This window comes from Grus americana, chromosome 1, assembly GCF_028858705.1.
Source record: "Grus americana isolate bGruAme1 chromosome 1, bGruAme1.mat, whole genome shotgun sequence".
NCBI lineage: Eukaryota > Metazoa > Chordata > Aves > Gruiformes > Gruidae > Grus > Grus americana.
The window spans coordinates 216,956,842-216,984,050 of NC_072852.1; the positions used below are offsets into that span (position 1 = coordinate 216,956,842).

At 46.8% G+C, this 27,209-nt stretch overlaps 1 protein-coding gene across 2 annotated transcripts; it reads right to left on the reverse strand.

Moving 5' to 3' along the window:
• Positions 1-1,550: 1,550 nt before the first annotated feature.
• On the reverse strand, positions 1,551-26,669 carry DGAT2 (diacylglycerol O-acyltransferase 2). 2 transcript variants are annotated; one of them, XM_054802234.1, is made up of 8 exons: positions 26,537-26,669; positions 17,185-17,304; positions 16,070-16,177; positions 15,056-15,126; positions 7,991-8,195; positions 4,527-4,701; positions 3,729-3,931; positions 1,551-2,969 (listed from the first exon to the last, which is right to left on the reverse strand). In XM_054802234.1, the coding sequence occupies exons 1-8, from the start codon at positions 26,574-26,576 to the stop codon at positions 2,815-2,817; spliced, it is 1,077 nt and encodes a 358-aa protein (XP_054658209.1). In that variant the 5' UTR covers positions 26,577-26,669; the 3' UTR covers positions 1,551-2,814. The 2 variants fall into 2 exon arrangements, with proteins under 2 accessions (XP_054658209.1, XP_054658200.1); XM_054802225.1 differs by having other exon boundaries at positions 26,465-26,603.
• Between the last annotated feature and the right edge of the window lie 540 nt (positions 26,670-27,209).

Here is a 27,209-nt window from a genome sequence, read left to right on the forward strand (position 1 = left end):
ATAGAGTTAGTTTTTTTCATAGTAGCTAGGATGGTGCTATGTTTTAGATTTGTGCTGAAAGCTGTGTTGATAATATAGAGGTGGTTTTGTTATATAGAGATGTTTTCATTCCTGCTGAGCAGTGCTTACACAGAGCCAAGGCCTTTTCTGTTCCTCACCCCCCCCCACCAGCGAGTAGCTGGGGGTGCACAAGGAGTTGGGAGGGGACACAGCCGGGACAGCTGACCCCAATGACCAAGGGGATATTCCATACCATATGATGTCATGCTCAGCACATAAAGCTGGGGAAGAAGGAAAGGAGGGGACACGTTCAGAGTGATGGCGTTTGTCTTCCCAAGTCACTGTTACGTGGGATGGAGCCCTGCTGTCCTGGGGATGGCTGAACACCTGCCTGCCATGGGAAAGGGGAATGAATTCCTTGCACAGCTTTTACTTTACCTATTAAACTGCCTTTATCTCAAACCACAAGTTTTCTCACTTTTACTCTTCTGATTCTCTTCCCCATCCCACAGGGGAGTGAATTAAACCATGACATCAATCTCATTTTCTCCCCCTCACACTGAGGAGAGGAATGATAGAGCAGCTTGGTGGGTACCTGACATTCAGACAGGGTCAGCCCATCCCAAGCCCTTTGCAGGAATACAGATCCTCATTTGGATTGCAAGCAGCAGTTGTATTTTGATATAAAACTTAAATGAACACATTGCTTGGAAAAAGCTCTGCAAGAACTGTCCACCCTCTTGGACCATCCATTGCTTTCCTTGCCCTGCAGTTCCAACCAAGTTACTGGAAACCCAGCCTTCTATTTGCTATAGTAGATATGAGGACCAAATCAGTTTTACTAGGGGTGAGAAGGGGAGGTTAGCAACACACCAGGTTTATCTTCTACAGCAGGAGGCTTCCAAAGTCCATTGCCCAAGCCTGAGAGGGGCCAAGAATAAAGTTTAGCTTTTACCTTAAAGAGCAGCAGTGTCAGCCTGTGAAAGTCAGCCAGCATTGCCAGACCACTTCCAGAGCTCATAGGCCAGCCCCAGTCCAACAGACAATAGCTTAAACCCTTACTTGTTAAAAGAGCCCACATGAATTTTACAGCAACGCATGGTGCTATTCCTGGAGCACTTCACACCTCCAGTGGTGGAAGACTAGGGGCTCTGACAGGAGCTATAAGGATTTCCTCAGCTGAGGACCAGGGATGCAATCCAGCTCTGTGTGCTGGCCAGCAGCAAAACCCAAAGTAATTTGCTGAAAGGAGCAATGGGGCATGAACTTCATGTATCCGCTCCATAGAGAAGGTCCACAGACATCAGCTGCCTTAGCTCCTTACACACTGGGATGCAAAAAAACCCACCTGAAAACCACAGAGACTTGCTTAGCTTATCCTGGGTGTCCCATGCAGGGACACTACCGATTAGTGTGGGTCTGCTTTTGCACAGCCAGACCTGTTTTCTCCCCGTAAAAGCCAAGGCACAGCTGCAATCACACAACCAATTGCTGTAATATGAACCCAGCCACACACCACTGCAACACCAACAAGACCAAAGCAGCCCACAATTTTTGCCCAAGTTTATTTCTAGAAATTTGTACAAAAATCAATACTCTGTAATACAATAGTCTATCAAATATGACAGATGAACATTTTTCTTTAGAGGCAAGATTCCAGGAATGTGGAGTACCATCCTCTTGCGTGGAAGAAAGGCACATTTTGGAGCTCAAAATACACTCAACTGAACCGTTGAAAAGGCAGGTCAGACATGCAAGTAGTGCAATGTTTCAGGTTTTTACATAAACACGTTGTACTCTGAAGAAATCTCACTACAAGCAGTGTTAACATCCACGTAAACATTTTATAAACACTTTAAAAAGTCATTCACTTTAGATCCTATGCATGAAAAGGCTATTCCTTTACATTCACTGGACAGAACACTTAAAAGCCATCTTTGGGCAGAACTTACGCCTAGTTTTCCCCAAATGCTTTTGGGATACAAAACACTTCCATGAATAGTCCCACTGCATTTACCCTACAGGCTACCCTAAGGGTCTGCAACACTGGGGCCACACGATTGCACCATCCCACCGCTCCTAGAACTTGTCCTCAGGGTTTTGTGGCTATGACGGAGTCCCATATTTACAGCTACATGCCTCTGTGCAAGCAGCACCTGGGACAGACCTGCTTCTAAACTGACATTCAAGATACAAGTGGTGAAGTTACAGCCACCAAAGCATCCACCACACCATATGGATCGAGGTCCACCAGACTCACATCCTTTGGTTTCCTGCACTGCACACACTAGGTGCCATACCAGGGGATTTGGCAGCCTGCTTGTGCTTTCAGAAGGGGGTTTTCCAAAGCAGAAATGCCCTTGCGCTATGTAAGCCTGTCTCAACATGGCTCTTGTGCAACACACCCGTAATACTGCCGTCCTGGTCAAATCAGCCTGCTGCTTTGATTGAAAACCAGATGGATCCTACTCTCCCAAAATAGCTTGTGCTAGTGGGTACAGTAGCTGTAGGAATGCTTCTAATCCATTGCTGGCAATCCAACAGCAATATGTAGCAGATTAAAGGCAATCATTTCCTTCATCCAAATCCTCACAGCAATGGGGAGTTGTGCTTTGTTGGCTAGAAAGACATTTGTAATGGGATTTATCCAAAATAAAGCCTTTTTTATTTTTAAGAGTGGTCTAGCAATACTTCAAACACTTTCTTTCAAAGACACATACACCCACACATGCTTTCAAGTACATGATGACAGCTTGGACTCCTGGAGAAGATGTGTTGATTCTGAAAGAAGGAGGTGCTGCTGAGCCAGTCCCTTCAGTTGACTTCCAAGACCTCAGTCTCTGGCAGGCCAAATTTGCTCTTATACTTGTCAAAGAGTTTGATCAGGGAGTCTACATATATGCTGTGGTAGAAGTCCACCTCCTTCTGAGATGGATTATCAATTTTGGGGATGGTGATGGGCTCCCCAACTGATAAAAAGAAGAAAAAGATCCACAAGTTAGATTGTTTCTGTACAGCCTGGAGATGCGTCCTCTACGGCCACAGCTTGCCATTATAGCAGAGGTTTGCCTGATTCCTCCCAGTTTTGCTAGGTTCTGAAGCATGATTGTCCCACCACCAGGACCCTCATCACATCTGCAGCAATACCCAGATGCATTTTAGCTACACAAATGCCAGCGATGCAGAGCATCTACTGTGCAAGGTGGCTGGGAAGTCCCACTTGCTTCTATTTACAGCAGAGTGATAAATCCCTCCTCAGTTAACAGGAACCAAGACTAAAATCTGCAGTTCTTGTGTATTCCCCTATATACACCGCAAAAGCAAAGCGGCACTTTCTCCTTCCTCAACACCTTGCTGCTTTGGGTTGGAAAACTCAAAGGCAAATTGTAGCTGAATCTTAGAGCCAACCCTATCAGACAGCATCACACTGCCAGTCCTAGGAGTGTGGTGGGGCAGGCTGCTTCTGACCAAGCCAGAAGGTAGCAGTTACAGCATTTTTTTCCCTCAATAGAGCTCACTTGCAAAACTGGCCAGCATTAGAGCATGAGAGGCTTGTAGCCCATGGAAACTATTCTAGCTTACTGCTGGCTGTGCTGGAAGGTTTTATATAGAAGGGAAAACAGTTTTGTAGTCAAGATGCCAAGACCAAGCTAGAAGAGGGGTATGGCATAGACTCAAGTACACTACTACCTAGAGAAGCACATATCATGTTTACACTGAGACCTTACCAACAGTAGTGATGGGCTTGGAGTAAGGTAACAACCCCCAGGTGTTGGAGGAGAAGAGGCCACGGCCATGAAAGATGCATGGAGCAAAGCCAATGTGCTTCTGAAACTTCTTCTGAACCCATCTTCCCCAGGAACCCTCCTCGAAGATCACCTGCTTGTACACCTCATTCTCCCCAAAGGAGTAGACAGGAACCAAGTCCGCACTAGAAAGATGGAAAGATGTTAGGACCCCTTACTCCTGGTCCGCAGCCAGTGCTACAGCACCACACTCACTGCCATGTACTCTTCCAGGCTGCACATTTGCAGATGTTATTGGCCCGAGCTTTGTTTGCAGCACAAGGTACTGGCATTAAGTCAGCCAAACTTGACATGATATAGTAGATCTGCTATTAAGGCACACAAAAAGGGAATTGTACTGGCAATAGGCCCATGAAACACTACAGTCACATTGAATATGCTTCCATATATTCTCATCTCTGATTTTTGATGGATATATTTCAGACGCATGGGATCCCTGGAGATCACAGGAGCTGCATAGACAATGCCCCATACAGGTTACTGACACCTGCCTCTCCTTAGCCCTGGAAGCCTCCTGCTGTCTTAGGTGGCTTTTCACCCCTGTCACCTACTCAGGGGCAGAAGACTGAGGAGAGGCTCATATGTCTGATGCTCTAGCCATACATCCACCCAACACAGCAGGACTGCAGAAAGGAGAATCCACGACATCAGCTGCTTCAGGGGATGAGAGCACCTTGCATGTGCTAGCAGTACTGCCCTAACACCAAGGCTGCCTCTTACCCGTGCCATAGAGCCAGTTTCACAAATCCTTTCCGGTTTTTCAGTGTCACAGAGTTCTTCCCTGGGGTGCAGTTCAGGGACTCTGCTGCCCCTCCGACCACGATGATGATGGCATTGCCGCTGCCATTCTTGGATAAGATGTAGTCTATGCTGTCACGGTTCACAGGACATATACCTGCATATCCAAGAGACAGACATAAGGGTCAAGCTGCAAGATTAAGATGATCCTGAAGACACCAGACATACTTGTAAAAAAGTTTATGCCTTGATTGCAGGTTGAGTTGTCCAACTTCCCTGTGGTCAGAGAGGGTTGGGTATATTATCAGGCAACTTGTTCAGCTAAACAGGTAGTTAATAGATATGGACAGCACTAGACTTGGTCATAAACTCCACCAACACTCGCTCTCAAAAAGTCACCCTTAACACACAAGGCTTCAGCAAGAATTTTCTCCTGCTCTTAGTGACAGCAGAGGCAATTGTTTAAGATGTCCTCCCTCCAAGTAAGCTTTGCAGTAGGAACTGGTTTTTCCTTAGGGGGGAAGCAAAGCAATTGTGTTGTTTTGATACATGAGAGTCTAAATTTGACCAGCTCTTCAGCAAAACAAAGTAGTGGAATATGTTTTCCTTGGGAGGATGCTTTAGTGATACAAAAAGAATAAATCGACAAGCCTTCCAGAGGCAGATCTGTTATGGATTAGTTTAAAAAAAAAATAATGTTTCTGAACTAACACCTCAAACTTTTACATGGTGAGAGCACAGGCTTTGCTCTCCTGGGAAGGAATGGATGTATGGGACAGAGTGCTCAGATAAATCCATACTGAGTGTCTGGGAAGGTCTTTCCCTCTGCCCCTCACTGGAAGGGACAGGACTGTACTACCAGTCACAGCACTTCAGCTTTACAAAGCAATTCCTGCCCTAAAGCACCAGTCCCCACTCCAGATATCTTATCATTCAGCCCAGTGAAAGAGGGAACCTTTACTTTCTACTCTATCACTCTAAAAATTCTAAGAGGTTTGATTCTCTACTCCTGAAACCCATACTTTTATCCCATAGTTATTGTCAGAGCGTAGTCATGCCCCACATTTTTGACCAGGATAAGCCAAGGCCAAGTGAGATGCCATCATTTACATTCCCATCCACACAAGTCTGAGTTGGGTTCAGTACTTAAGGTCATTGCCCTAGGAAGGGCAGTATTACACAATTTAATTTTAGAAGCTGATTCTGCACATCTCATTGTTGTCATCACTTGAACCAAGAACTAAATGATGAATGGGTCCCATGGGATTTTACAGGGCAAGTCTACAAGCCTTCATGTGTATCTTGCAACCCTGGGCATCAAGGCCACCAACTAATTCCAGAACACAGGTGAGCAGACCTCACTTGAGATATATCAGCTGGATTTGAAGATGAAAACCTCATTTCTTTCAGCACAGCTACAGCTCTCCCTGACCATGTTTCCTTTAAGAGGATCAGGCTATGCTTGCTGCTCCATAGGATGGACAGAAGCCTTCATACTTCTCCCGTTCTCCACACCAAGGCTCACTGACTACACAGCCCTGGCTAACAGGGCAGCACAGATTTACACTCAGCCATTTCACACTTGTCAGCAGAAGGAGATTATGCCTGCTCACAGCACTGAGCATTAGAAATCCTTCCTCCAGAAGATGCAACAAGACATGCAGACAAGTGGCAATTGCTGAATTGTGCTCTTTAGCACATTCACACAGTATATAGGATTTTCTGGCCATTTCCTCATGCCTTAGAGGATCCCTGCTGTAGCTCTGATCTCTAGTAGGCTATAAAATATTGTAACATGCAACAGTTGGTTGTAAACCGACTAAGTATGTGAATCAGTACAGTTATATTTGTTAGAATTTCACTTGAAGTGGTTTGCGCACAAAACAAAGGATTGAGGGAAGTATCAACACTTCCCAAGTGATGTTAAAGCCTGGTAGTGACATCCTTAAGTTCCAATATAGGAAGAGTGAAAATCAATGATAGCTTTTGGAAAGTAAACTTTGTCCAAGAGATTACTCCTCTAGTCTTGCTTAAATCCTAAATACAGAGGAACCAGAATTTCCCACTAATTTAACTGTAATGCTCAGGGATAGCCAAGCCAGCCCTGCCAGTGATGTTGCCAATATCTATTCCCACCTTCTTCCCAAAAAGGAGGGAAGAAGGTCTGGCTGGCCACAAGACTTGTCTACCAGTCATCTTGAGCAGATTGAACATAGTTTTTCTTTTTAAAGTGTAGAAAGGTTAATTCTGCATGGAAACTTAAGCAACACATGGACTAAGTTTACAGAGATGATAGACTGGAAAGCAAATCCCAACTTCCATGCACTGCTGTCCTGCAGAATTCCCAAGTTATGGGAATTAAGCACTTCACACAGCAACTTCCATGTGATGCAGGAAGATAGAAACCAGCTTGAGATACTGCCTTTCCTAGGCAGGGACAAACACCTTTTTCTGCACCAGATCTAAATAGTTTTCTTCTCCTTCACCAAATTAGGGCAGTAATCTTGGAAACAGTCAAACCTGGCAAGTCAGAGCCAAGTACAGCTACTCCTGTCCTCTCTCCAGCCATGACTCAAGATTCAGCCAAAATACTAAATTAAGATAAATGTTTTGAAGTAATTTATTGGTGAAACTGTTCCAGGAACAGAAGACAGAGCACTGGATTGTTCAATTCATGGTCTTTAAACGTTACCTGCCCTCATCTCTACCTACCCGAGGGGCATCCTCACTCTGAAAAGGAAGCTCAAGCCATACAAGAACACTGTTTCTTGAAGCTGTCAACACTGCTTCCTCTGCCCAGTCATAACCTACAAGCCCTCCATCATTCAAATACTGCAATCCACTAGAACAGACCTATTTATGTCATTCAGCAAACTTGTAACACTGCCCATTCCCCGTAACCCACCTTTTCAAGGAAGAGACTCTTCTGAACAGCTGAAACCATGCAATACCCCAGACTCCTAAAAATGTAGTTGGGAGAAGAGGGCATTTGCCATCACCATAAGATCCTAGATGCACGACAGCTCACTTGGTACTGCGCCCAGGAGCAGAGCTACCCATGGTATTCACATTTCAAAGGCTAATTAATACTTTATATTTTCAGTTACTGTGACCTCATCTACCAGTACCTCCTAATGCTAACTAGGACAACTTGCTCCCGTGTCTCCATCTTCCTCACCCACAACTACAGATGCCAGATATCTTTACTATGCCTTTGGACAAGAGTATCCTCAAGTTAAGGATGAATACAGAGGAGCGGCAGTCCCCACAGCCCAAGCTAGTCATTTATTCACAGCTTCTTCTTTCAACTATATGAAAGCAATGTTTGTGTGATGCTACCAGAGAGAAGTGGTTATGTGAGCTTCTGCCACAGCTTTTCACCTGAAAGAGGGGAAGACACCTCAGAGGCAAGGGCATGAGGAGGAACAAAGTGGTCTTGCACTTACCACCAGACATTAAGTAGTCCCTCAAAATGGGCATCCTGAAGTTCCCAGCCAGGGTAGCAAGGTATGGTCGGATTCCAGGGAATTTCTGGCTGACACCTGTGGCCTCTGTGCTGAAGTTACAAAAGGCACCCAAGCCCATGATGCCATGTGGATGGTACCCAAAAATGTAATTCCTGGTGGTCAGCAGATTGTGGGTTTTAACCAGCTAGGAAAGAAAAGAGTAAGCTCACATGAGGACAGATATTTTCAGGTAGCAAAAAAAAAAAAAATGGAGAAAAAGACAAAGTCGCCAGCTTTTGTCTCTCCTCCCACCAATGAGAACAGCCTAAGGGTATGGGCTATTCTGAATTTCAGAGGCTGTGCTAAGAGCAGCCACTTAGACTTCAGTTCCCCAAGCAGAGGAAGCAGAATAAACAGACTGATCTTAGACACAAGACAACTGCCAGCCAAGCAGGAATAGGGGTTGGGTTGCAGTAACCTGTGCCCCTTGTTTTTCCACTCCTCCCAAAGGTATCCTTGCAAGCCTCTTGCCCAAACCAACCAAGTTCTTCATGGCCCTGTAGCCACAGCTACGCCTCCTTCCAGGCCCTCTCTCAGCACATCAGCAGCTCATATCCCAGTAAGGGGGGGGGGGGGGGGGAAATCAGTGTCCATAACAGAAACAAGTTTCCTTAATACCTAAAAAAAACACTCAACCACTTAGTATGCCAGTTGGCCACACTCCACAAGGTAAATGTGCAGAAGGGTGGCTTACCACTGGAAACCATCCCTCCTTTCAAGAGGTTTTGCTCTAGTCTACATGCCAAAGGGCCAGCAAGACACCTCAAGCCATCCACAGCAGCCCTCCGATTTCTGCAGGACATGCTTCAGGAGCAGAGACCATATTGGTATGGGGTTGTGTAATATTCCTAAACATTTACTCATCCGTTTGCACAATATGAACACTCCAAAGCTGCCTTAGCCACACACAGCACAACCCGTGCCCTGGTACCACTAGTGCCAGAGGATTTTTGATGCTATAAGTAACATTTCCCTGCTATATAAAACTTTCCAGTGTCCGTGATCTTTCCAGATCATCTCTCCCTGCAAGCAGTCTGAGTAAGCATATGACAGGACTGCCGCATCACCCTACAAAGTAGGGATCAAATTTAATTCCCCCCCCAGGCTGCAATGGTGCCAGTTTTTGCTGACTGCAACACCCCAGCAGCTCTCAGACCTACAAGCCCCAGTTGCACCCTCAGCATGAGGTGCTAAACTGCACCCCATCCCTCAAACTGTACACGCAAAGGTCATGCTCTGCGTCAGCTCCTATAGGAAAAACCACAGATCTCCAAGACATCACATCAGCATTTACATACCTCACTGACTTGGCCAAGAAGTGTTTTGGCAGTAAACAAGCAAGTCCGTTTTGTTGAATCATGCTACAGGGAGCTGAAGCGCCATTGCGACACGCTGAAGCGGAATGCCCAGAAATTTGATTCCCTTCTCCCCACGTTCCCGCCACTGTCCCTAGATGAGGCTACAAGCACTTGTGCTATGTAAGACAGCAGTGCAACACAGGCGTGACACAGCAGCGGGTTAAGCAAGTTGACTGCCCGTCTCCACACTTTCCTTTAGCTTTGAGGTCACGTAGGGCTCCAGGAAGTGCGTGCAGATGCTTGTGGTTGCAGCAGCTCTGTTGAGCCCCACCAGCCTGTGTCATACCAAGTCATCCTTTTTTCCCCTTTCCCTTCTTGCCCAGTTAGGAGATAACTTTGCTTTCACTATGCAGGGTGGGAGGGCTGTCCCTTGACCAGTTAGAACAAACAGGGCGCTCAGACTACAGACTGGGAACCACCCTCCAGGAAAGACTGGAAGAAAAAAAAAAGCAATGATATGGTAAGCAACTGCTCCATCTGTCAGTTCTTGCTAAGTTGTAGGACAGACTCAAGGCCTGGTGGCTACAGAGACAACGTGGCTTGTTTGGACCAGTGGTAGACACTTCTTAGAGCTCTTGTCAGAGCAGGGTGGGAGTCTCCAGGCTCCAAGCCTCATCCTTCACCTGCACCAAGCACAGCTGCTTTAAAAGGAAACCAGCTGAAACAGAAGGTTTGTCCCTGCCCCTCTGGAGCACAAGGCATTTTTGACCTGAGCTTGGCAAAGCCACGCATCTGCCCTCATACAGAAGATATGCTGTTCTCCTGCTGCCAGCCGTGGCGAGCACCCTGCTCCCGACCCTCCACCACGTGGAAGGACACCCAGTTCCCAGCGGAGCCCATTGCTTGCATACCTTGCATGAGCTCCAGCCTTATCGCTCTGTTTGCTTTCCAAGACCTCCTGTTATGCAGACACAGAGGGTTACACCTCCCCTGCTTAGCAATTCCCACCATTCTCACCCACACCAGTTGCACAAGTAGTGCAGGAACAAGGTGTGTGCAAGAAACCAGCTCACCTGCACAGTGCACCCACCCACAGCAAGGAAAAAGGGGAATATCTGAGCAGCACTGGAGACCCAGAGAGAACCAAATGCTTTACAGGTCTGAGAGTCAGCCTGGCATTCATATAGATGTGCTTTCCCCCAGTTGTCCTATGCAGGCCACCACTGCTCTCCACAGGTTGTCCCACAATAGATGGGTTCACAGACGGTGAATTCATCTTTCTCCACCCAAGTCAAGTCAGAGCAACCAAGGACTGCCAGGCATCAGACAAGTTTGTGTCCTTCTCTGCAAGTGGTGCAGGTCTTAGATCTGCTAAAGCATAAACTGAGCCCAGGGTCTGACCTGCCAACACCAAAGGCAGAGCCTTCATGGATCCCTAGATTTAATCTAGAAGCAGGAATGTGAGGTGCTTTAATCACTTATTTCTAGTCTTAGGCAAGATCGAAGTTTTCCTCAGGAGGCTGATTGCTCACTGCTCGGTTTCTTGCACCTTTCCCCTTGACAAGCACGCACTGGGCTGCTGGGCAGCCGTACCTGGGGAACTGCTGTAGCTGCCGTTTGACAGCAACACTTTTGCATCTGTTCTGAACCTCCAACAGGTTTTCACTTTTGCCTTCAAGGTCTTCTCCAGTCCCACACAGCCCTCAGTGCATCCATGCTGAGACGGAGGCTGCACATCTGTGCTGCATCCCAAGTAGATAATTAGTGCTAGGACTGAAGCCAGACCTTCACCCCGCTGTGCTAACACGTCTGTTCCCAGCCGCTGTGAGACCAAACCTGTTCCAGTGGGAGCAAAGGTCCACCTATCTGCTATAGTAATAGCAGATTTCTTTAAACAGATCTAAGCCTGCCTACAGAAGCAATAAAGCAGTGCAGTGACGGTAAAAAAAAAAACTTAGTGTTAATATTGGAGTGCCAGATGATACACCCAGAGAACAGTATTGTTGATGTTATCGTAGGAACAGGATAAATAAGTAGCACATTCAAGTGTGGATAAAGGGGACTGCAGTGACACTGCTGCTCAGCACCAAAGAGCAGGGTGAAAACCAGTGTCTGGGTGGGTGCTGAGCCTACCCACAAGCTGAGCAGCACAGTGACCAGAAGCATGCAGAAAGTCAGAGCTCATCCAGCAGTAGTGAGCATATAAGCTTGCAGAACAGAACAATTGCAGCTAGCTGCATCACACCCAGCAGCGCTATGGAAGAAATTCTCTCACCTTCCCAGCAACACAGGCCAGGACCTGAAGACCCCTCCAGACTCTCTATATTACTACTACTACACTACATCACACATCGGAAACAAAAGCCTCCATTTCCATTCAGTAAGTCATCTACGACAACAGCTACTAAGGAGAAGCTTTGCCAGGAAGCCAGCCAAGCCACAGAGTGCAAGACAAATGCTGCAAAAACAAAACAAAAAAAATCACTGTCTTGCAACAGTCCCTGCTCTGGCACACTACTGACTCTCCCACTTCAGCAGGAAGCTGGGAACGTCTCACAGCACACATCTGAAATGCTCGCTGCTTGACAAAGGTGAGCCAAAGGTCTGCAGTTATTGCTGTCTGAAGTGCTATTGCCTATGGAGATAAGCGGTAGCCATGCTCACGTGCTCAGCTGATGGCTTCTTTACCTAAACAAGACCTTTAGATCGTGGCACTCCCCACATGCTGTCCCCAGATCAGCAGGATATGCTCAGGAGGCTGCTGGGACCTGCCTCACCTCTGCAGCAGTGGGGTTGAGCCCAGCCAGGCACAGCACCATGCTGACACCTGCCAGAGCCCAGACCTTGCCCAGTTCAGCACCAGGATTTAGCTCACTGGAAGCTTCCTCAGCTGCTTCATGCACCGCTTAGAGCACTATTTGCTAGGCCAGCCACTAAGCAGCAGACAAACTTAAGCTTCTAGTGCCCTAAAATAGCTCATTACTGTCAGAGCAGCTGCTTGAAGCCCCAGTGAATGTGGACAACCTCTGCTCACACTGAGGAACTGAGCCAGATTCAGGCTGGTTCTCAAATCCACCTGGTATTATAAAACATGACCTGGTGTCTCCAGATGCATGTACAATAGCCCTAGTGGTGTTTCACGATGGAGACCAAGCATAATCATCACAAGAAGTGTCAAAGCCAAGCCTGCTTCTCATGCAGCTATTCTGATAAAGCAAGCCTGGTGCCAGCAGGTAGAGCTGTGGAAGAATGCAGCAGATCTAGCCACAAGTTCTAACATACAGCTTTGACAGAGGTTGACACTGGTGGTGTTTCAGTCTGGCCAGATCCTGTCTGCATCCTCAAGACGGAGCTCACACCAGCTAGGTAGAAGGAGACCTTGGTCTTCAGATCTGCAGCCACTGAGAAGCATTACAAGTGCCACTGGTAAGGTTGTCACCAATGTGACCTGCCCTCATGGTGCTCACAGCAAAGGATAAGGTGCAGCAGACTGCCCTAAGAAACCATGATCCAGGGAGATGAACCAAGCTCTGCTAAGCCATTAGGGGCCTGGAGCATCTCTGGTATGAGGAAAGGCTGAGGGAGCTGGGGCTGTTTATCCTGGAAAACAGAAGACTGAGAGGGGATCTCATACATACTTCTAAATATCTAAAAGGTAGATGTCTGGAAGAAGGGGCCAGACTCTTCTCAGTGGTGCCCAGCAACAGGACAAGGGGCAACGGGCACAAACTGGAACACAGGAAGTTCCACCTGAACATAAGGGAAAACTTCTTCCCTCTGCGGGTGACCGAGCCCTGGGACAGGCTGCCCAGAGAGGTTGTGGAGTCTCCTTCTCTGGAGAGATTCCAAACCCGCCTGGACACCATCCTGTGCAACCTGCTCTGGGTGATCCTGCTTTGGCAGGGGGTTGGACTAGACGATCTCCAGAGGTCCCTTCCAACCCCTACCAGTCTGTGAATTAGACAATTCAGGAACCAGTCAAGGGGAATTTTGCAGACAGAAGATTTAAAGTAGCCACCATCTCTCGACCAGTCTCCCTCTTGACTGAAGACAGTAAATAGTTTATCTGAGGAGTTCCCATCCCCAAGTCATTCTGGTGGTTGGTACTACTCCTTACAAAAGATTATATTCATGCACATAATTGCAGACAACTGCCTCTAGCGCCTCACAGCCCCATGATCCCTGTAGCAGGTTTTAACAAACACGCAGCCAGCTGTCAACCCTCATCTTCTGTGCTTTCCATACCATTTACCAGTGGGCCCTAAACCTTTCACAACTCTACCCCTGTAGTGACAAAGGAATTACAGTCGTAAGGGCTTCTCACAAATGGACGATGCAAGCCAGCAAGTATTTACCTAAACCAGTAGAAGTTCAGTTTATCTACCCGATCTCATAACTAAACCTACTTGAACAACCCAACTGCTTGACAAGCTTCTAATACCTATGGTGGATCTGACCTGCATGGCTGGTACAGAGCATGTTTCCATGAAGATGGGGACTAAATATGCCAAAGGAGAGATGAAACAAGGAGACCAGCCATTATTGGTGACCCTCTTGATTCAAGCCCCCAGGAGAAACTAGCCCATTTAGCCTTCAGCAGTATCAAAGAGGCAGGGTTTGTTGCAGTACTGAGGACAAGACATTTGAGATCCTTCAACTCTAGGCCATGCTCTGTTCTCCATTAGCTACGAGACGTGGGCTGACCAGCCACTTGCAGCCTGTGCAGTTGTAGTGTGTTTTTCCATGTACATCTACATTTGCCAAGAATTACCCATTAATAGCAGCAAGAATGCAGCAAGACTGTTCACCAGCAGCCTGTCCAGGCACCCTGAGAGTTCAGGTGACTTTGCAAAGGAGGAATCCAGTCTACTCCACTCTGGCTTCCTACTGGAATTGGATTCCCTACTGCCTTCTGAGGCTGGACACAGTGGTTCATCAAAAGTCATGGCAGGGTCTCTCCCTTTTGCTCAAACTGAATAAAACTTGCCAACAGCTTTACATAACAGTCCTTTCAGCTGTGTGTCCTTCCAAAGAGGATCGAGTTCCCTCCTAGTTGAATTTGGCCCCTGCTCCCTTCCAAGTCCTTCAGCGAATTCTGCAGTCCCCAGAGCAGACTGGCAGCCCTGTCCTCTGTCTGCGACACGTCTGAACTAGCAGGGAAAATACAAGACAGAGAATTGGAGCTATTCCCACTGCTGGAAACCCTCCTTCCCCAAAGCAGCTAGACTTCAGAGCTGATTTCGCTGCTCCCTGTGAAGTGGTAGGAGTTTGTGTGCACAGGGTTCCCAGCTGTTCTTACCCAATACACTGCTGCCCTAGGGTGTAACTGGAAAACAGACCAAAACTGGGCTAGATTTACAAGAGGAGAACAGAGGCAGGGCTAGGCACAACACAGGACTGCTGCAGCACACGAGTTGGAGATGAACAGGAAGCCTTACTGCTACAGGGCAGATTGCCTCAAGAAGTCTGGTGATAAGACCATCAGAAGTAGCAGCTTCTAGAAATCATGATACTGTCATTGATGATGCACTCCAGATTTTATAACCACAGCTGATCCACACAGTAGTATGGCAATGGTAAATAAGCCATGTCCTTACTACAGTTCAGTATCATGGATAGATGGTCCAACATCAGCTCCATGAGAGTAATTACAAACCAGTCTAAAACAAATAATTAATTCCCAATGCATAGTTAAACTGTTACTTACTCTTATTGGAAAATAATCCCTGAAGTACCTCCATATAGCCCAGTTTCTCACCCATTGAGATCTTCTTCCACCTGAAGGGAAAAAGAAAATCATGGTTTTAAAGCTCTTTCCACATAGGTACCCACCAAGAACTCTAGAAGACTCCAGATAAGCTGCTATCTCACTATACAAATTAACAATTTCATTCTTCTAATGGAGTGGGTCACCTGCATTTTTCACTAAAATCAGTGGAAACCATCCATGCTCAGGACTCCAGGGTACTTTAAGCTAATAAGGCCTGACAACAAATTCAGAGTAGGATCTGACTTGATATTCTGTTGTAGTTGGGCAATGGACAACTCAAGCTAGAAACAGCTCAATGTTAACCTCAGATTCATCTTTTGGGGAAGGAAGGCTAAAATCCTGGATTATTTCAGTGGTCTTGAAGCAATAGAGAATTGTGCTAAGCTGCCTAAGAAACATGTTTCCATGCAAGCTTGTTGCCATTGCTGTTGTAGGGTCTCAGAGATGCTTTTTTGCTTTAACAGTTGGACTTAATGATCTTAAATATCTTTTTCAACCAAAACTACTATGATTCTACAGGGTGTTTTCTGAAACAAGAAGTCTTCTGCTTAATTTGCAGGAACACTGACTCCACAGGGGAGGCACGTGTTAATAGTCACATTGCAATCTGAACCTTGCAAGAGCTGGAGAGGACAGCAGAGATCTTGAATCTTTACATAGATCTTTCTGACCTACAGAAAGAACCTAAGCCTTATTAATATGCCGCTAGAAGCCAGCAATGGCATGATATTACTGAATGTGATCTTGTATTACCCTCAGCATCAATAAAACCTGTAGCCACTGCTTATGTCGAGGGCTGACATTTATATGCTTCACTGAATAATGTTTTCGGTCAGTGATTCAGCCAAGTCCCGCTAAGAAGGGAAGTCACCCATTATAAGGAAGTGCTTCTTTGTCCAAATATGAGGACAGGGACTCTTAATCAGTAAGAATCTATTCTGCAATATTTACCTTTCTTTGGTGTATTCCAGTCAAATACCAGCCAAGCTAAATACAGAGCAGCAATTGCCCAGCAATCTGTGCACAGTATGTACATGAGGATCAAAGTGCAAGCAACACCTGGATAGGTCCAAGAAAGAAGAAAACAAGGTTCATCAGGTTTTAGTCTGCATTTACTCTTGCATTAAGAGCCCCTTGCCTTTTGACCCTTCTATACTGAAGTCTTAGTCTCAATCTGATGTCATTAATCCTCAATCAAATCGGATTTAGCTAAAACCCCCCTTATGTAGGGCTGAGACAGCTTCCTCTAAAGCTACCTGCTTTGAAATACCTCAACCTCCCCTTCATGGTTTCTCCAGGTCTCTCTTCTATAATACCTCCAGGTAGGGCAACATCTTCACCAGGCAAGAGCAAGACTTCATGAGCATGAAGATTTCCTTGTGGCCCACACCGACTACATAGACCTTACACTAGCTCTACGGCAGCCATCCCACCAGGGTGCCAGAGATTCCACCCACAAATGATGTTGCCATTTTAGCACAAACTAAATCGGGAAGGAATAGCAAGACTTAGCTTGACTGACTGCAATCAGTCTCTTTCTCCAGTTTAATTATCAACAATACTATGGAGCAGAGCAGCCTGAGACTTCACATAACAGAAGTGCCCAGAGACAAACAGTCTTTACTATTTTACTGGTCTAGCAAACACTTCTTGCCCATCTCTAGTACCTCTTGGAAGGAGCCCAAGCCAAGAGGAAGACACTCCAGTTGTAATCAGTTGCATCTGTTACCAGTTGCTTCTAAGAAATTTCTTCTGTGGTCATTCCCATGAATGAGTCAGGTGGGAGATTTCCAATTGCTTCAGTCATATTTGTATGGTAGACACAGACAAGAGCTAAATATCAGTAGGTGTTTCTATAGTTCCTATGCTTTTCTAGAGCCAGGTAGTTTATTGCCAAAATATCAAACTATGCAAGTGTGCTCTACGATATCCACATGCCCCAGGAACTGTCCTGCTGCAGTGCACATCCACTAGTCAATGCTTACGTAAAAGTTAACATTTTTGCATTAAAAGCCTTCCAGAAAGAAGGAAAAAAGCTTTATTTTCAGCCAAAAGGGTTTACTTACCCATGATAAGGAAAGTGAGAACCCATTGCAGCACAGAGATGATTTGGAGTTGTTTCTCTACTTTGGATTTAGATAGCCAGAACAAATCCTGCAGAGCAGAAAGAATGCTTGATCCTGTGCCTAAAAAAATAGAAATAGAGTTGCATTTGCACCCTGAGCAAAGATAACAGCATTTTCCTTTCAAATAGGAGGTTTTAAAATCAATGTTCATGCAGTTTACTTTTAGAGCAAGGCTTGTCAAAGGCTGTTTCCCACGGAGTTTAAGCATCCTGCAACGGGAAGGGTTGCCATCCACAAATGTCCAGCTGTTTGGGAATGCTGGAGGGGATTAACGGGTAACACCAGTTCCCACCTGAGCAACCCTCTCTTCACTTGACCACACAAGTGCAGAGGACATTAACACATGGTCCTAAGACATGTCTCTGCTTCAAACTGCCAGTTCCTGGAAGTGGTGTTTAATAACAGGGAAACCCATGAATTCACTGCAAGATAAAGATCAGCTGTCTCCAGCCAGACGAGCACGCACCAGGCTGTGGTCTGAACTGTTGCTCATCCAGCCTTTGGGTGTGCTCATCCACCCTTCACAACTTAGTGTGTGTTCAAGGAAAGCCCTGCACTCCAGCCTTACCCGGCACAGCCTAAGGGCTGGTTGAGCAACACCTCAACCCACAACCCCAGAAATCCACAACTCCAAGGGTAAGAAACTACCACAGTGTTTCTAAAGCAGTAAATGAGGAAGGAAGGAGTTGAAAGGCACTCTTATAGAAGCTTAAGCTATTCAAGGGGAGAGAAAACCAAGTCAAAAACTGAAGTGACAGACTTCATTTCTATATGAGGAACCACCCGCTGCAGCATTTGCTGATATGCTCAACCACCTCAAGAAAGATCTTGCAAGTGCATTTTCCTTCACTTCTCTTCAGCACTTTATTTCACAAGCACCATACCAACTGGCTAAAATGCAAATCAAGCTTCTGCCCTATGAACAAACCAGGAAGTGTATTTATGTATTTCCTTTTCTGTTTAAGGATCAGCCTGTTATTAGAAGCAACGTTGCTAAGCAGATATTATATTGAATGAGTTCAGTCCTTGCTGTTGCTGGCAAGATAGGACACTGCTAGTGGTGACAGCATAGCAAGCAAATGAAAGTTTTATGGAGAAGAGGCTCTTCTCTGGATACAGAGAAGGTACTATAGGTTTGGTAGTTTTACAGAGCAGGTTTCACTAATGCATCCTTTAAATACACAAAGCATCTCTGCACTCTTTGCCATCTAAGCAATAGGATTAATGCACAGTAGCTGCACCTGCAGAACTGCTGTATTAGTTTTGCAGCTTCTTTTCTTCCCCCTCTTAAATGTCATTTAATGTTAAACCTTGGCAGGGTCCCTAGGACTGACAGCTACATGCCTTCCTGAGCATTCCTGCTAGTAAGGACATCACCCAGAAGCCAGACCAGACCCTGCAGTCTAAATCTAGAGCCAGCCTACCCAGCCTAGACCCTTGACTCTGCTTAGTCCATATTGAATGAGCAATCCTCGCAAGGGGCTGGGCATTAACTACTCCAAGCAGACCAAGTTTTGGTCAAGGATGGATAATGTCACTGCAACTGCCAGTAAACCACAACCTACAGCACTAATCCAGCCTGAAGCAGCAGCTGAAGTTGAAGGCAGGTCTTTGCAAGATAGCATACCACTTGCTCAATTCACTCTTAATACTGTATTATCTCTCCAGTTTGAGATGGGACAAGGCACCACGTTGATGAGTGAAACCACCACCATGCACCAATTTGCAATGCTAGAATACCTAAGCAGGAAGACTCAGAAATACTGTGCTGCAGCTCTTCACATTTAACAGTAAATGCCCAAATATGTGGTGAGTGATAAACTCCACCCCACTTTTTACATCAGTCACCAGCCTAAGGATAAGAGAAATGTCATTCCTGCTGTCACCCACAGCATAGAGGCAGCCTCTGCTGCAGCTGTCCCCAAAATCTGGTTTACACAATTGCACATGGGCAGACCTCATGTAGCTTGAGGACTACTAGACACTAGTTTAAAGGAAACTTTTAGCAATAGAGATATAGCCAGTGACACCACTATGTCCTCAAAATAAGCCAGAAATCTTAGACATGGTTTGTGATCCACAATAAAAGTCCAGCCCCATGTAATTTATCCTTCCAGCACCTGTAGTGATACTACCAAAACATCTTTGGATTGATGAATCCAACACTCCAGCCTTGGATCAGCTAAATCCCTATCCTCTTCCCCCAAAGAGAACAACTGTTATCCCTCCACATGAGAATTTGTACCTCAGCATTTTCTAGATGCTTTAACAAATTGTAGGCATTGCTAGCCCTGTAAATAGACCAGTATTGGGTAACATAAGTCAACCTGTCAACTTGCTTCCCAAACCGCATTAAGCTTTTTGTGTCAACGTTCAACTATTGCAGTCAGAGGGAAGGCACAGGTTTGGCAGACAGGTCTGAGCAAGCAGCTGAGCACCTGCCCTTGGACAAGTGTCCTGGGTCAGTTATTTGCTGAAATCAAAAACATCCTTTGCAGAGATCAAGATTCCCAACATTAGAAAAGCCAGTAGTACCATGAGCTGAATAACATTTAATTCCCAGTTAAGGACATAAAAGAAGTCTGGTGGCAATGGAAAGGACTGTGAGAGTGGGCAGAGATGTCACCTGGCAAGTGCATCTGCCTGGTGCAAAGGTAGATCATGCCCTAGACCCTGCACACTCCAGATGGACCCAGTGCATCAACTGCAGGCTGGGTAATTATAGATTTTAGTGCCAAGACAGCCATTTCCAGACAGTCCCAAGCTTGCTGTTCTTCATGTCAGACTTAACACCTTATGTATTCAACCGCCCACGCAAGCCTTGCTTCCTTTCTCCTTCAGCTATAGTAGTCATAAGACATTTTTGGGAAGATACTCCATGCTCTGGAGAACCAGGCTGGTAACTGGTGACAAAGAGCAGAAAAGCTTTGACAAGTTAACAGAAGTGTGGTTTTGGGATTCAACCACAGCAGAATAACTCAACACTGATACTTGCGTTCAGTTCTTTAAAGAAAACCCTTCCTTTTAAGGGCTCACTTGTGGGCCCACCCCAAGCATCATTCACATACTAAAAACCCAAAGGAGAATTAAGCTTAGGAAAGGTGATTTCTCTAGCTTTCAGGGAATACATTAGCCTAATATTAAAACCAGTTGTTCTTTGGGTACCAGAATGAAGCCCTCATAATCCAATGGGAAAGTGACCTGCTATACTACTTAGATAAACAGAAGGCTATGGGGCCAGGTGGGAATCCACCTAAGGGTACTGAGGGAGCTGGCGGAAGTGCTCACCAAGCCACTTTCCATCATTGATCAGCACTCCTGGCTAACCAAGGAGGTCCCTGTTGACTGAAGGTTAGCAAATGTGATGCCCATCAAGCCTGTCTGACCTTGGTGCTGGGGAAGGCTATGGAGCAGATCATCTTGAGTGCCATCATGCAGCACATATAGGACAACCAGGTGGTCAGGCCCAGTCAGCATGGGTTTATGAAAGGCAGGTCCTGCTCAACCAACCTGGTCTCCTTCTATGAGAAGGTGACCCGCTCAGTGGATGAGGGAAAGGCTGTGGATGCTGTCTACCTGGACTTCAGTAAAGCCTTTGACACTGTTTCCCACAGCATTCTGCTGGAGAAACTGGCTGCTCATGGCTTGGACATGCATATGCTTTGCTAGATAAAAAACTGGCTGGATGGCCAGATCCATTCACTCTGGGTGAATGGAGTTACATCCAGTTGGTGGCTGGTCACCAGTGGTGTTCCCCAGGGCTCAGTACCGGGCCAGTTCTCTTTAATATCTCTTTATCTGAGATCTGGACGAGGGTATCGAGGGCACCCTCAGTAAGTTCACAGACAACATCAACTTGGGTGGGAGTGTTGATCTGCGGGAGGGCAGGAAGGCTCTACAGAAGGATCTGGACAGGCTGGATCCATGGGCCGAGGCAACTGTGTGAGGTTTGACACAGCTCGGTGCCGGGTCCTGCCCTTGGGGCACAACAACCCCAGGCACCGCTACAGGCTTGGGGCAGAGTGGCTGGAGCCGGCAGTGTGCCCAGGTGGCCAAGGCGGCCAACAGCATCCTGGCTTGGATCAGCAATGGTGTGGCCAGCAGGACCAGGGCAGCGATCGTCCCCCTGTACTGGGCCCTGGTGAGGCCGCACCTCGAGTGCTGGGTTCAGTTTTGGGCCCCTCACTCCAGGAAGGACATTGAGGTGCTGGAGCGTGTCCAGAGAAGGGCAATGGAGTGGTGCAGGGTCTGGAGCACAAGTCTGATGAGGAACAGCTGAGGGAACTGGGGGTGTTGAGCCTGGAGAAGAGGAGGCTGAGGGGAGACCTGATGGCTCTCTACAACTCCCTGAAAGGAGGCTGTAGCCAGGTGGGGGTTGGTCTCTTCTCCCAAGGAAGAAGCAATAGGACAGGAGGAAATGGCCTCAAGTTGTGCCAGGGGAGGTTTAGGTTGGAGATCAGGAAATATTTCTTCACCGCAAGGGTTGTCAGTCACTGGAACAGGCTGCCCAGGGCAGTGGTGGAGTCCCCATCCCTGGAGGGATTTAAAAGCCGTGTAGATGTGGTGCTTGGGGACATGGTTTAGTGGTGGACTTTGTAGTGCTGGGTTAATGGTTGGACTTGATCTTATGGGTCTTTTCCCACCTAAACAACTTTGATTCTAATAACCAAGTGTAGTAAGACATACCTATGATTAGCTTTGAGGCAAAGGATACTGTGTACCCCAGCCTTCAGTATCCATTTGTATCAGTCTTTTCTCAAGGAAATACTTCGAGTCCTGGAGAAACAGACCTCCATCTTCTACTGCTGAAGACAGTTGCTTATGTGCTGGCCACCCACAACAGCCCCTGGAGTATTTTCCAGTTGCTCTGTTTCCCAAGGGGACCTGTTGTAGAACTGAACAGCCTGGCTGTTTGGAGTCACAGCCTTATCTATGGTGTAGACATGAGTTGCTATCTTAGCAACAGCTTTTCTGCTCTTGGATGGGATCCTGAGCCCCTCAACTCACTGCAGCTCATGCCCTGGAGTATTGATGGGATACTGCCTGCACTAAGCCATGCACGGCTCTCAAGGATGCAACTTGCCAAGACAGCCAAGAGGAACTTCTGCAGGAGACCTCACTGCTGCTCAGTGATAGCAGCTACCTGCAGCCTTCCAAGGAAGCTCAGTGACATTAGCCAGCTGGTAATGGGCTTAGTACACTTAGTTAATTCCAGCAGCCATAAGAGTCAAGCACAAGAGATCCTGGAGTCAATGAAGGGTTTGACCAAACATCTGCCTCATGCCTGCAACACAGACTCAGCTACGTACAGCATCTGGTGCACTTCCAGCACAGTTTATTTCAGATAAAGTGCTCAAACACCATGATTTACCTAGGCAGGGAGGCAGACCCAAAGGTCCCAGGAGAGGAAGTAAACAGGATTTTGCATTTGAACACCAGAAAACCCAATCAATCCACAGCACTTCATTAAAAAGCAGTCAAATAAATTAGCTGAGAGGAAGTAGAAGTGTTACAGATGGTTAAAAATACACTGAAAGCTTGTTAAAGCCAAGCTTCATCTGCTACCTTCTCAACATGATTAGCATATTAATTCTTGGCCAAGAATCATACTGCATCACACAGCTTATTTTGATGAAAACCAAATTAGGCACAGTATAACTGAGCCCCTCCAAAGCATAAGGTGGAAATGGACATTGAGCTACATATTTGGCAGAGAAGCTCACATTGAAGGCATAATGAAACTAAACAGAGCAATACCAGGATACTCATGAGGACCCAACTGCCCATCCAAGAGCAGGAGTCTGCACAGCAAGCTGCTACATTAGATCTGACATCTGTAAAACCCCTTGAGCAACACAAGTTATTCTGTCCAGGTTGACTCAGATGCCCCGGCTGCAGTGCACAAGCTCTCTCCACTTCCAGCTTTGTTGTTAGTGGTACTAGATAGTGAGTTATTTGGTAGAGATCAACAAATTACCAGTGTGGGGTATAGTTATTCTGCACTGTACACAGTTGTATAGCAGTTTGCTCATGCCCCAGGAGACTACTTAATAATCCCATATTATCAGCAGTAAAGAAGGCCTACAACTGGAGGTCAACAACATAGTTAACAGGGACGTGGGACAACGTTATTTATTTCAGCCCCATTAGAAAGGAGCTGGGATTCTGCATAACACCTTTGTTTATTTGCTATGGCATTTATCTCATAGGGGATCTGCATTTACTTGCAGCACTGAACTTGGCCTTCAGTCTCAACAGTCACAGCTGTATGTGGGTTAAAGTGAGGTAACCATGAGGGCAGACCCAGCTGTCCTAGACGAGCCAACAATTTTAGATTTAAGTCAGCAAGAATTAACAGCTCTAGACAAGAGAAAGGGAACCATCCCACAACATCTTGTCCATGTGCCCACAAAGGGGTGCAGGAGCTCTAGAAGGGCTCAGCCATAAGCAAGTCCAGACCTCTACCTCCAAGGCAGTTTCGTCAGGAGGAGACGCTATAGCACAGCTAGCGGTGATTCCATACTCCCAAAACAGGAACCCCCAGGTCCCCCAAAGCAGAAGTGAGCTCTGCCAAACCTCAGCTGCAGCATAAGACTAACTGCAAGGTAAAGCTGAGCAAAATCATCTTCCTCACCCCAAATTATTCTACAAGTTTGTTCCACATTGCAGAAGCTTATTGCCTAAAGCTTTTAGCCACAGTCTAGCCGAAACAAAGGAGAGAAGGAGGTTCTGTAAGATGAAACAAGATGAGAAAAGATACTTCAGCAAAGGACAGCCCTTAAATGCTCTGGCCACACTAGCATCCTTCCTCAGGAGAGGAGAGCACCTCCTCGCTGTTCTGCCAAACACAAGGAGAACGCCTGGACAGCCTATGGCCAAAGTGGGTCAGGTCAAGATGAGGAGGCAACAACCCCTTCTACACAACCAAAGTGCCTCAAAGCATCATCCAACCCTACCCAGGCACTGGCCCAAGGTTTGCTCTGATTTTTGCAACATTGGGTTGGTGTCCAACAAAGTTCCCCTGCATACATACAGGGATGGATAGAGAGGCAGATGCCTGCACCTTTTGTTTTGGGGTTGTTTTTTTTTTTTTGCTTGTTTTTCAGCAGGATCAGACTTTCCACCAAAGTCACAAGGACTGGGACAAAGCCAGATGTCAGGCACACAAAGCAACTGGAGACTAAAGGACAGTATGAGCCATTCAGATCCCACCCCACAGAAGTCAGCCCTTTGCACAGGCAAGGTACTTGGAAAAGATGGTCAGGAAGGTAGAAAAGTCTAGTAGCTTTGTTCTAAATATCCTATGAAGGAGAGAAGTTATCTAACATGATCAAGCAGCACATGAGGTCCCATGCATGAACCACTGCACCACATCGCCTCTGCCCATCTTTGATCTGCAGGGTCCCACATCATCATCCCCAAATCCCAGCCTGAGATTGAGCTCCTCTGGCAGGCACCTGGCTTTTGCTTGGAACAGGCAGGCTTTGAAGCTGGACCTGCATTTTGTTGCCCATGACAGGCTACAGAACTGGCACAGTGTTGCATTGGTGGATGCTGCAGTCGCCAAGGCAACATCTCACATCTCCCCAGGCACAAGCACGTGAAGAAATTAGTGAAAAAGCACACATATCACTGCAGGACCCCCACGAGGTGCCTCAGAGGAAGACTGACCTGAGGAGAGTTAAGACAGCTTTCCATCACTAAGCAGGATTATCTAGAGATGAGGCCAATCACTGTCCCTAAACCACACTCCATTTTGAATTATGCACGTGTCCTAGATCCATCATTAACACACCAGTGCCAACAAGGTGCCCACTGAGGTCTTGTGTCAGCCCTACATATTTTATAGGTCTCCTGAATGATTTATTCCCTGTACTTGGCTTGCAGCAAACTCTCAATTTAACAGTTCACATGCTGTTAATTCAAACGACCTCTCTCAACACCAAACATCACTTGGCATCTTGCTAATTGTATAAGCAAGCTAAATTACTTTAAGGACTAGAGTTGAGCATGGTAAACACATGCAGATATTTTCCTCAACCTGTTCACAAATGATCCTACAGATCCATCTCCAATATCAGCAGGTGCCACATCTTGCTGACAGAGATGAGCACCAGCAGCTCTACGTGCAGAACGCAGCGTGAAAGCAAGGGCTTAGGGGTTAATTCACCAGGTTCAGGTCCTCTTAGCTCTGCTAATGATTTGCTTAATCAACGAGCCATTTCACAGGTCTCTTCATCCCAGGAGGAATTATCAGTTTGCTTTTTCAGGGCAGAAAGCCTTTTGCAACACAGACAGGGCAATCACTCAAGGACTCTCCATAAAGCACAGGGCAAATTGTTGTCCAAGTGCGTTTTCCTGCAAAGCCTTCACTGTTTGCAAGTCCTGACTCTTCTCTAGACAAACATCCTTGCAGGAGAGGTACAAGGCTCTATCAAGCAAAATATTTAGACTTGTTAAATTTATTGCCGCGAGATCCCTAGAGCTGCTTTTACAAGCACGCAAGGGAGTTTGGGATTTCCCATATTGTCTCTCCATCATCTTTAATCTACATGTTTCAGCCTGCAACAGGAAGCATTCAGTGTCTGCAGCAGCCTCACTCATGATGGGTGCCAGCCACTGACGCCCAACCTGCTCGTGTCACCGAGGAAGTGACTCTACAGGCACAGAGGGTTGTGAACGCAAACTTGGCTGTACTTCCTAACATAAAGCCTTGCTTTATAAGACCTTGCTTTGACACTGAATCTTCAGCTCCCCATTATAATGTAACAACAAATAGCTATGCTCTTTCTTTTCTCCCCTCGTGATGTAAGCGCAGGAACACAATATTACAAAATAAGGCTGCAACAGTGGATTTTACCAGCCACGCAGCGTTGGTGAAACTACTACACTTTCCTTCCTACCATCACGAGAGGAAAAAAAAGGCTCATTTTTAAGCAAATGCCACACACCCACGTTTTGCCAGGGTGCAAACTCGCTTAGATAAACCCTTTGCACCGGCAGCAGGAAAGCAGCCCGACCCTCCAAGCTGGCTAAAAAGCAAAACCTCTGCAGAGAGCTGTAATCCTCACCCCTAAGAAAAGCTGCAGCCAGCCTCCCCGCCATTGCATATTGCTTTTCCCCTCTCCTTCCCCCTCCTAAACAACCACTCCTGCAGGCAGGAAGAAGGGGAATACAACAAAGCTAACTGTTTCAGAGCTGCTTCCACCCCACCCTGCACCTTGTACCGCCAGGATGTTGCTCCCCCTCCACCGCAGCATCCTCCCGGGACCCAGCTCTAACCCTCCGGTACCTCGCAGCACCCCGGAGTAGGCAGCGATGATGGTCTTCATTGCGGAGGGATGCTCAGGTCCCGGCCAGGGCCATGGGATGGTGAAGAGCACCCGGCTCCGCAGCTCCGGTGCAGCTGGCGAGTAGGGCAAGTACCGGCCGTGCATCCCTATATAGCCCCGGGGAGGAGGAGGAGGAGGAGGAGGAGGGCGGGGAGGGGCGGTCCTCGGCAGGACGCTGGGTCCTTCAGCCCGGAGAGGGAGGGGGGAGAAGCTGTTGACCCCGGTGATGCAGCTTGCTGCATGGGATGGGGATTTGGAGGGATGAAGGACAAGGCGGGGGGGTATCCCCACACCCTCTGCAAGGTGTTTCCCTCCCTGTTTTCCTTCCCCTCTTCACAGGGTGGGGGAAAATTCCCCCCACGTCCCTGGCTAGTGATGGGCATTTTAAGACAGGGTGGTCCCCTTCTTGCGCAGATGCTCTTCCATCCTACTCTTGGCTGATTTCAGCTTCCCCGGGGGGGATTTGGGAGATCTGGGTTCCTAAAAGCAGCATAAAATTAAGGCAAAAGGTAGAAAAGAGAAAAGTTTAGAAATGTTATTAACAGAAGCTTTAATGGTTTCATGAAGTTTCATTTTCATTAAGATAGCCTGCAGGTATGCTCAAACCACTGATCAAGCCTCATTTTCTTCTAA

What these genes read in the sequence shown, in the direction of transcription:
- DGAT2 (XM_054802225.1), bottom strand. Translation starts at nt 26,576, where the DNA reads ATGAAGACCATCATCGCTGCCTACTCCGGGGTGCTGCGAGGTACCGGA. An exon ending in GGGATTATTTTCCAATAAGA is followed by an intron (nt 8,196 to 15,055) that starts GTAAGTAACAGT and finishes TTTCTTTCCTAG; the next exon opens with CTGGTTAAAACCCACAATCT. An exon ending in GGACTACTTAATGTCTGGTG is followed by an intron (nt 4,702 to 7,990) that starts GTAAGTGCAAGA and finishes TTGGATATGCAG; the next exon opens with GTATATGTCCTGTGAACCGT.